This window comes from Lygodium microphyllum, chromosome 4 (assembly GCF_053477565.2).
Source record: "Lygodium microphyllum isolate KBCC chromosome 4, Lygodium_microphyllum_v1.1.10, whole genome shotgun sequence".
Lineage (NCBI taxonomy): Eukaryota > Viridiplantae > Streptophyta > Polypodiopsida > Schizaeales > Lygodiaceae > Lygodium > Lygodium microphyllum.
Window position 1 is genome coordinate 153,229,065 of NC_141138.1, and position 10,999 is coordinate 153,240,063.

The 10,999-nt window shown below is 40.9% G+C and overlaps 1 protein-coding gene across 1 annotated transcript; it reads left to right on the forward strand.

The window, feature by feature from the left end:
- The first annotated feature begins 6,210 nt into the window (after positions 1–6,210).
- LOC148037789 (G-type lectin S-receptor-like serine/threonine-protein kinase SD2-5) lies at positions 6,211–9,786 on the forward strand. Its single transcript, XM_087676741.1, has one exon. It carries the CDS (start codon positions 6,318–6,320, stop codon positions 9,072–9,074), a length of 2,757 nt encoding a protein of 918 aa, XP_087532867.1. The 5' UTR covers positions 6,211–6,317; the 3' UTR covers positions 9,075–9,786.
- The last annotated feature ends 1,213 nt before the right edge of the window (positions 9,787–10,999 follow it).

A 10,999-nucleotide genomic window follows, 5' to 3' on the forward strand; every position in this document is an offset into this window, starting at 1 on the left:
AAGGCATGGGGGGAGATTGCACCCAATTTGTCTCTTGTTCATGTCGTGCATGCTTTCTACCTTGAGTTTTGTGCAAAAAGTAGAGTTCTTTTGTTCTTGGGGACCTTCCAGCGCTCACTATGCAAGCATACAACATCCGATTTGTGCACCAACATCAAACTCCACAATGAGTCCTAGTCCAAAAATCTTATGTTCATATTCATCTAAAAGGCCTCACAACAACGAATTGTAACCTAGTGAGTCCTCACAATGAATCCTAGCAAAAGGAGTCCTTCTCATATTCATCTAAAAGTCCACATATATAAATTGTATAAGAGAATGGGATGCTGCAGTAAAAGGCCAAGATTAGCCCATTGAAGTGCAAGTAGAACGCCCATATTGTGGCTTCACACACACACACATACATTGATTTTAAGAGAGGGTGATTAGTAGAAAGAAATATAAAATGATGTTGCTTGAATTTCACCACTCTGAAGAAGATCCTCCAAATGTCCAACACATCCAATACCACAACAGCCATAAGAAAACCCTTAATATTATACTATATCATATCATTGCACTTTATTATCAAATTTACATTAAAAGAAACATCACAAGAGATTGTTAGATTTTACCAATAATCTCTCCTAGAATCTGACATGGTCAATGAATAAAATACTAGTTGTTGTAATACCAATGGCTATAACAATATGGAGATAGTTAATTTCTTACCCTAGACTATCTCAATGGATGCTTTGCAAGATTTAAATGGAATGTGATAGCTAGACATATGAATATGTAGACACTTAAACATCTAAACTTCCTAGAATATGTTAGGGACTATATTCTTAATAACATATAATGACAATACAAAGACTAAACCCTCAAATATAGTTAACATGTACACTCTTCTAGCAATGTGTCAATGTTGGAGCACAACAATAATTTCCTAGCAACCACACAACAAATAAATGGTTACCTTTCTCAAAGCAACACCATTACATAGAAAAAATTCAATGCAACCATGAACTACACACCATAGCTTTTGCACACACACAAAGAAGACAAGAGAGTAAAACAAACATGAGACCTGCTTTGAAAACTTACTACTGTTAGGAGTATGTTTAACTATCTCATCTAAAATTCGGTCTACAATCCTAAATCTTTCACTTCTGCAAAATACGATAGCCTCTCGCTTCAATAAGCAAAATTTTCATATTATGTGTGTGTGTGTGTGTGTGATAATATTGAAAATATAACCTCTCGCTTCAATAAGCATCAAAATAGTTTACCTTTTTTTTCTATTTAATAAATTGAAAGCATGTACTTGGTATTCTTGATTTGTTTAAGGGTCTTGTTGAAGTACCTTAAATTATTAAGAAACAACGTGAGACACCCCCCCCCCCCCCTCCCCCCCTCTAGCTCATCAATAAATGGATGATCTTGCCACTATAGACTATGCCATAGAATAAAACATAATTGAGAATAAAATAGAAAGTAAACAAATAGCATGTGAGAAAAACACCAAGAACTTGCACAACATCTAATTGGGTATAATCTTTCCCCATGTATGCGTAAGCACCTCCCTCATATATGTACTTATGATATTAAAGTAAGCTTTTGTACTAAAAATACATTGAGATAAATATTTTTGTGCTCCTTGCTTTTCCTCACTTTGTGTGACTTGCTTTTGTGCAAATAAATCAAAACATATTCTAGTCTAATAACTTCACAAAAATATGATTTCATATTATCTAATAAATACATTTAAAAAATCTATTGCACATGTGTGAATGTAAAGTCCTTGCGCTAATAGGCTAGATGGTCAAATCTTGATGAAGGCTAAAGATCAAGGAGAGAAGCAAAAATCTCTTGTAATGAAGGAGACCTAGGAGAGAGAAGGAGAGAAGGAAGAAGACTGCACAAGAGAGAGAAGAAGAGAGCACAGGAGAGAGAAATACTAAGATAAGAGAGAGAAAGACAAGAAAAGAGAGAGAAAGACAAGAAAAGAGAGAGAAAGAGAGAGAAGGATGGGAGAGAGAGAGAGAGGAAGCCCTACGAGCTGAGGGTGAAGGTGAGGAGACATATTTGTATTTATCAAATGGTACCCTAATCAGGTCCTTGTACACCTTAAACACCCCATGAGTATAACCGGGTATTCGCATGTGCTAACCCCATGTAAGACCCTCTAATCCCATTCTTTACATTAGTGTAACTAGGTATTCGCATGTGCTAACCCCGTGTTAACCTCATGTAAGACCCTCTAATCCCATTCTTGACATCTCTTGTTGGAAACTCCACGGAGGCTTGAAAGAATGAAAAAGAAGCAACTCTCTTGAAAAGCTAATTACTATTTAAACCTTCTCTAACTATTATAGACCTTCTTTTATCAAAACACCGCTAAAATTTACCTTTGAAAGAGTGAGAGTTGCTATTTTGATCATGATGTTGCCAAACTTGTCCAAAGCTCCATTGAATAGCTCTAGATATGGTGTTTGCTATCTATAGAAGGATTGCTAGTCATTGCCACTCACAAACCGAGGCATGTACCTATTGTACGTGTGGTGAAATCAATTGTGTGAGAGAAATATATGTAAAATGGAAATGGAAGGTGATTGAAAATAGATCACGATTATTTAGCTCTAACACCACTCATCAAGAATATTTCTAGAGAAGAAAGAGAAGAGAAAGAACACTATAGAAGAGAGAGAATGAGGAGAGAGAATGACTAGAAGAAGAGAGAGAAATATAGAAAAAAAGAGAGAAAATGTGAGAGTAGCCATGGAAGTTGTGCAAGTGAAGATGAAAGAGAGTTTTGATTATTACTCAATGATGAAAAAAATAAGTCTCTTTACATGTTTTATACCAAGCTAGTGTAGCTAGTATTTTCCCTTATTTTTCCCCAAAAAAACTAATGCCTTTCCATCTCTTTAGATATAGACATGCATATATGGACTCAGTTAGCTAGTGCTTGTAGTTAATAAGACCCATATGAAGAATCCTTTTAAGAAATTGCCATTGAAAACTTCTTTTTCTCCTCGTGCTCATGATCAAAGAAGCGAGAGAGGGATGCCATAGATATTAATATCTCTTCTTAAATAAAGAAATGTTGCCTTGTTAAAGAAGTCCATTTTGAATTTTTCCTATCACATGAGTGAGAAGATTGCACTTTTAAAACCACTATGACTACAAACACAAGGAGATGCATTAATATAATTTCTCTTATAGAGAGGTCAATTAGACTACAAGAGAGAAAGGTATAGATATAAAAATCTCATAGAAAGCATAAAATTTCTACGTTATGTTTTACAAGTTACCTCTAAAACATGTACATGGGATTTGTATAAAAGGCCCTAAATGCATCTGATATTGTTATTTTCTTAATGGTGACTCATTAAGGTTATGCTTTAAATTGGAACTTTCCTATCTAGCTAGGTTTAAGTGCTCCAGTCCTTTAACTCTAAATGGATCTTGAAAATTCCAAAGCTTACCCTTGCATAAAGCATTGATGTTGTGCCTTAATTTTTAGTTAAGAATGAGAGCTCCAATCTTTTAACTCTAAATATTCCAAAATTCCCACCTTATCATTGCTTAAAGCCTTCATGTCATGATCAGTAGGATAGTACTTCTCCTCCATGACTCTAGATTGACCTTGGGATAAAAGCTATGAATCCAATATTAAAACTATTGACATTGTGAAGAAAAAAGGATTCAAAATTGTTATAAGTAAGAAAGCAAATACTTAAATACCTTTTGGCATTATGAATTCTTCTAAAAGATAGTCAACAATGTTTTAAGGATTCCCTGTAAAGCACATAGGAGTAGCACTTGACTTCTTTCAAAGGGGTTTGAATGCCTATTTTCAAATTAATTTTACACAAGGGTTGAATAAATAAGTCTTATTAGAAACACGTAATTTATGAAAATAAGAAGTTATTTTAACCATAAATACATGTAATGTAATTTTTTTATAAAATGCCACTTGAATATATGTGCCCAAGGGGCACACCACCAAAAATATGTGTATCAAGTGACTTGACTAGGACATGTTCTTTACTAGGTAAATTTTGGGTCACATATCACAATAGTTAATTCACAAGTGGATCTAGTTTATTTTGTTCAATGCACATAAGAGAGGGCATCTTTGTAGACTCAATCCTATTGCATGGCTTCTTAAAAGTGTGTGGAAACATGGAAGTGCTTACTACATGCAAGACTTGATTTGCTTCGACTAGTAAAGTGAGGAAGGTGTATGTGTGTGTGTGCGTGCGTGCGTGCGTGCGTGCATGCATGCGTGTGTGTGCGTGTGTGTGTGTTGATATAAAGGCATTTGAAACCCATCGTGAAAAACTATTATCATAACCTTTGGTAAGTAACCATGTGTTCCACCAAAAATGATTGAGAAATGTGTCTTAGAATTTCTTCAACTAATATAGAAGACAATGTACACTACTCTTGAAATTTAAGTCTTTCAATGTAATCCTTGGCCTTAAAGTTGCCAATGAGGCTTTTAGATAGTGGATGCCCAACTTGCCTAAGCAAAAGATATGCTACAAATTTGGAATATTCAGTGACCATCCAATGTGGCTAAGTGAGAACTATATGGTCCAGTCTAAAGTTTTTTGGGGGTGCATCTTGAAGACTTGTCATCATGTGAAAGGTTTCAAGGAGGAGGAACATGCTTGATTTTGATATTTTAAAAGGAGAGTTGAGGTATTCTCCAAAGTTTCGACAACATTTTACTGTACTTGTACTGGCTTGAATTTCAATCTACTGATTGAAATTTTTCCATGTCCTTAAAGTAAGGGTGAAATTTTCAAGTATTTCAATGATAAACTTGACATTTCGTACAGATTCTGAGTAGCATAATCAATCACTTTGAGAACTTACATTTTTCTTTATTGGTTGAGAAAAGTTTTTAAGATCAACTAGTGCAAGGTTTAAAACAGGAACATCGTGCTTGAATTTGTCTTCTAAAAGACCACGCTTCACTTTAACACCATATTGGGGAATATGAAAATTTCCCATAAGTTTGGGACACGTGGTCAAATCTTTGGATTTGTCATAACTTGAATACTATAACTCCAAATGGAGCGCTCTATAGCTCAATAGATTCCATTTTTCAAGCGCTTTCCAATGATAGGTCACATCATATGGTTTTGAGAAACTTATGGGCATGTTATCCAGGTGCCACCTTTTTAGTATTCAAAAAATGAGAATTGGGAGATTCCCAAACTCACTAATATTGTGTTCTTTGGTCTTTTGAAGGTAGTCTTTGAATTTTAGTGTTTAGTGTTCATAATAGCATGCTCCATCTATGACAACTTCAACACCTTCAAACGTAGTCTTTGAATTTTAGTGCACATAATAGCACACTCAATATAATGATAGTCTTTGAAATATTGTGTGGGACTAGCACGCTCAATAGATGAAGGCTTCACCCTTCAAAGGGGGTCTTACACTTTTGGAAAAAGGTTAAAGTATTTGAGATCTCAAAATTTAGGAAAGTGAAGATAAGGGGGCCATTTTTAGTGACATCTTCTAGACCCTTTGTCAAAAAAGGGTGACATGACAAAATTAAATAGAACGATTCGACATCAATGTTTTTGAGGAGATCCCCCAACTAGAAGTAGAAGAAAAACCCAGCTACAACAAAGCCATAGCAAAGGCATTCTGGAGCTTCAATGCAAATTTAGACGTGCAAAAACAGCCCATGATTTTGTGATATAGGGATCAACCCAATTTAGAGGAATCGTGCTAGCACATGTTCTTTGGCTCTTTTTTCCACATGTTAAGTGATTATTTCTTCACTCTATCACTAATTTGTCACCTCTCGACCACAATGACTGTCAAAATAGGGGAACGATCATTTATTTGGTTCCCTTACCCTATTTGCCCTTCAAATTCCTTTTAGAAGAAAGGGGAACACCACTAAGGCCGTCCAAATGAAAAGTTGAGAAAGCCTTGAAATTTGACACCCCGCTGGTAGACACTATCTATGCACCAACATTTCCAGCCTTTGCGAAGCTCATGTGGGGGACGTACGAAAGGCGGCCAACGTGCCACTGAGGTTGGACTGTCGTGAGGACTCGTGACTCTTGTGGGTCTGACAAAGGAGTCATGAATCAGGATGCCAAAGTTTGCGCACTAGCTACAAACTACTGACAAAATTCCATCTATATAAAGGAGACGCCGACTACCTGCAAGTTCGTATCCGCTCCTTCGCGAGCTTTGTTCTTCTCCCTAATCATGGATTAATAGGATTAGCGCCACGCATATTCATCGTTACATTGTCCGTATTGGCTACTGTAACTATTAATCCCCTTACATCCAGCAGCATGAAGCTGCTCAATTGTGATACGCATCAGCTGTCGATGATGATAACAATTTTGTTGATTCTTCCTACTGGTACTTATAGCGAGAGTTACCCAGCAATCACAGCGGCTACATCAACATATCTGCAGGGCTTAGCTAGTGCTTCTGATGTTCTGATACTGCCGGATGAGCCCTCGGTTGCTGAAGGAGAAAAATATGATCTGGTGATAGCTAATGCGACGAACACCAGCTCTCCCATTTTGCGCAGCAGAGACGGCTCCTATGCCTGGAAGTTCCTGCTTCACAAGGACGGGCTGAACAACGCTACGCAGCGCCTGCTGGTGGTCCTCAGCACGCTCTACAACACCACCATCGTCTGGGTCGCCAACAGGGACTACCCTGTCTCGCCGAAGGCGAGCCTCGTCCTTCGGTTCCCGTCCCGCAGCCTGCTTCTTCTGGATGCCGACGGCGCCGTCGTGTGGTCCCCTCCGGCTGACGACGTACGGAGCGTTTTTATGAACAGCACGGGCAACCTCCTCCTCCTCGGCGACCGCAACTCCACCCTCTGGCAGAGCTTCGACTACCCGACCGACATCATCCTGCCTGGCCAGCGCCTGAGAACCAACCACACCCTCACTGGCAGCATCGACTACTCGAACGGAGACTTCTCTCCTGGCCGCTACACTCTAAAGGCCGAGCCAGGAGGGGCCGTCCTGTACGCCAGCTTCGACGCACAGCAGCGCATGGTCCCCTACGAGCTCATCAACTATGCAGGCGGTCACGACAACAACATCACCGTAGCCCTGCATTCCGCCTGCAACCACACTGCCATTCTCTACAGGGAGGACGCAGAAGGTATCTCGCTCGAGCAAGATGGGGTTATCACTCCGGAGTGCCGCGCCGAGACAGGCGGCATTGCTGATACCGCTCATGGCATCAGCTTTGGGACCCGCCTCGGTGGCGATGGCTTGCGATACTTGCGAATCATGCCCACTGGTGACATCCAAACCTTCCTCCTCTCTTCCAGTGGCCTGAGCCTTGATAACGAATTCTTCAAGGGATTCTTCAACACCTATTGTACGCTGCCATCCTACTGCGGCGTCAACAGCCTCTGCAGCTCCGTCCAAACATGCACCTGCCCAAATCTGTTCCAGTACATCGATTCCTCGGATCCAACCCAAGGTTGCCGCCTTGTAACTCCCCTCAACTGCAGCATATTTAGGCAGCATGAATTCCTGGAACTGCCGGGCGTTGATTACTTTGCCAATTCCTTCATGAGCCCTCTCCGGCAGGCCAACAGTGCAGAGGAATGCAAGAGTCTGTGCTTGGCTAACTGCTCATGCACTGCGGCCTTCTACAACAATGACACCATGGCCTGCCACACCTATGACCAAGTGCAGACAATGCTGACTGGGCGCAGTCCCTCGGTGACGGCCTTGCTTAGGGTGGCACAGCTGCCACCCACGCCGTTCCTGAGCACCAGCAAGCCGTTTCCCAGAAGGGCGATAATTGGCATCAGCAGCGGGCTTGGCGTGATGGTCATCTGCTTGGCGCTCTTGGCTGCCAAAATCGCAAGAAGGGCCATGCAGGAGTCGTCGGATGAGTCTGATTCCGAGGAGGAGGCCTTTCTGGAGGGATTGCCCGGGCTGCCACCGAGGTTCTTATACAAAGACATGTACAGCGCCACGCAGGGATTCAGCAAGACCCTAGGCACTGGGGGCTCCGGTGCAGTTTACGAAGGGGAGATTAAGCTACCGTCAGACAGCAATCAGCTGCTTGTCAAGGTGGCAGTGAAAGAGCTGAAGATCTCGGAACGCCCCACCATCGCTGCATCTAGTAAGAAGCAGTTCAGAGCAGAGGTAGCCACTCTGGGTAGCCTGAGTCATGTGAATCTGGTGCAACTCAGGGGTTTCTGTGCGGAAGGGATTCACAGGCTTCTTATTTATGAGTACCTGGAGAATGGATCATTAGACAAGTGGATATTCCGTCGCGCTAATCCGGAGGCAAGTAGCAACGATTCTGTCTCATATGGGTATCCTCTTCCATGGGAAGTGAGATATAGAATAGCACTCGACACAGCCCGAGGGCTAGCCTTCTTGCACGAGGAATGCAGACACAAGGTCGTTCATTTGGACGTGAAGCCACAAAACATCCTGCTAGACGGGAACTTCCGGGCCAAGCTCTCCGACTTTGGGATGTCCAAATTGATGGATAGAGCCGAGCAAAGCCAGACCGTGACGGCCATGCGAGGCACTCCTGGCTACATGGCACCCGAGTGGTTCCTCAACATTCCCGTCACGGACAAGAGTGACGTTTTCAGCTATGGCATGGTGTTGCTGGAGCTAGTAGGTGGCCGCAAGAACCTCAACCTGGCCGTGGCTAACGAGGAATGGTACTTCCCAGCATGGGCAGTCAAACAGGTTGAGAGTGGCAGGCTCTACGATGTGATTGACAAGCAACTCTTCACAACAGCAGTGACAAGCGGCAGCATCCACTGTAATGTTGAATTGGCCGCAACTGATCATCAGCTCGCCAATATGCTCTCAAAAATGAAACGCCTCTTGCATGTAGCCTTTTGGTGCATCCAAGAGAATGCAGTGTCTCGGCCTTCCATGGCCACGGTGTTGCTGATGCTGGAGGAGCATGTGGAAGTTCCCGACCCTCCTCTCGAGCTCACCTACGTCCTCAGGGGCCAATCTCGCCCAGCCCATGACTCCAACGTATCTAAGAGCTCCGGAAGCGTAAATGTGTTAAATAGTGTGTTAGTGTCGCCCAGATAGTTCTTCATTGTGCCGGTGTTCAAAGCTGCTTCCTAGACAAACGTAACCACAGGTCTATATGTGACTGTCCAAGTACTTGGCCCAGACAAGTCTTCCACAAACTATTCTGGGATCTAGTCTACAGTGCATACCTGTGGATTAGTATACCTATGTGGAGCAGACGAGATTTCCATAGGCCATTTTGGAATCTGCTCTACATAGCGTACCTATGGATAGTATATACATCCATTAGCCATGATTTGGATGTATTTGGTAATACCATATATGAAATGCCACAAGTTGTGGACCTCTTTGGTAGTACCACAAAGGCGATCCCTTACGGGTAGTACCGCATATGTAATACCACTTGTCAAACAAAAAGAAAAAGATAAGGAATGCAACTTAGAGGTAGTACCATATATGCAGTATAACTTATTAAACAAAAATAATAGGAAGATCACGAAAGCAGCCTCTCTTGGAGTGTTGAGACCTCTATTGTATTGGACTAATTAGCATAATAGATGATTAATACCTCTCACCATGAAACAATTGCGACAAATGGGCATGTGCAGTACCACATGTAACACCAGTTGTTGCTAGACAAAAAGATCAAAGGAGGCTCGATTGGAGTGTTGAAACCTCTATTGTATATGCATGAAATAGCACAGTAGAAAACTACTACTTCTCGTTCATGTAACATTTTACAACCATGTTTATAGTGTAACAATAATGAAGCTGATAATATAAGAGAAAATGTCTTTTGTTTGACTTTGTGTACAAGTTTGAACAAATGACCATGAAGATGTATGCTTCACAAGAATCCATTATGATATATGTGATTGGTGAAATCCTAACTCTAAGGGGTTGCCTCTATCATGCTTCCCATGTTACAAGTTTGCTTATCCCATGAAGAAGACAACAATTAAGGCGATGCTTTCCTCCTAATGGAGAAGAATAGCACAAGGATCAAATTTAACAAATTGCTATATACTAATATAAGCATCAATTGGAAAGGAGAGTTAATTGGCCTAATATACCAAGAAAAGATACACTAGAACTATTTTAATACCTAGAGATCTACATCTAGGTACTTACAAAGTAGTGGATAGAACTAGGAGAATACAAATATTTTACTTTTGATGTAATCAGATATATAAATTGCCACTAACTTGAAAAAGTCCTAGAATGCACTACAACAGAAACGAGGCATAGACGCGCAAAGTCGGGCGCGTCTATCATAGCGTCTATAATTGCGTGTCTATATATCCACGCAAATAGACACTAATATAGACGCGCCAGCAGATGCACAATTATTTAACCACCTAAAATTACAATTCACATAATTAAAAAACCAAATTTAATAATTATTTAACCACCTAAAATTGATTCTTGAGCATGCACGAGTGCGCATGATAAAAACCATAGAATTAAGAAATATACACATTGAATCATTGAATTAAAAAAATAGAGTTAATGATTACTCGAAGTACCATTGGCATCCTCGAAGTGAGCAAGGACACCACAATCTTGGGTATTTCTCTTTTCATCTTTACGTTGAGTTCGAAGATGTTTACCCTCACACCAAAGTGCATTGAATAATGTGCACTAGTCGTAAAAGATAAAAGATCAAACTAGACATGCTGGACCCTCACAAGGTGTCTGTAGCAAAATATACTGGGTAGATGAAAGAGCCCTTAAGCTATGGTACACTTACTTGGGCCTTAAAACAAAGATCAACATTACTCCTACTCTAGACTTGGATAAAAGTGCCAATGAAGACTCGAGTGTTTTATGGCTCAAGTCTCAATCTATGAATGGAAAAACATCACGTCCACATCTAGGTTCTATCCCACCCTTCAAGTTCAAAAAGGGCATGGGGTTTGGAATTCCTGGCTTTTTTAAAGGCAAGCCAAAACCATTGAATAGTTTGATAGAAGGCCCTCCCT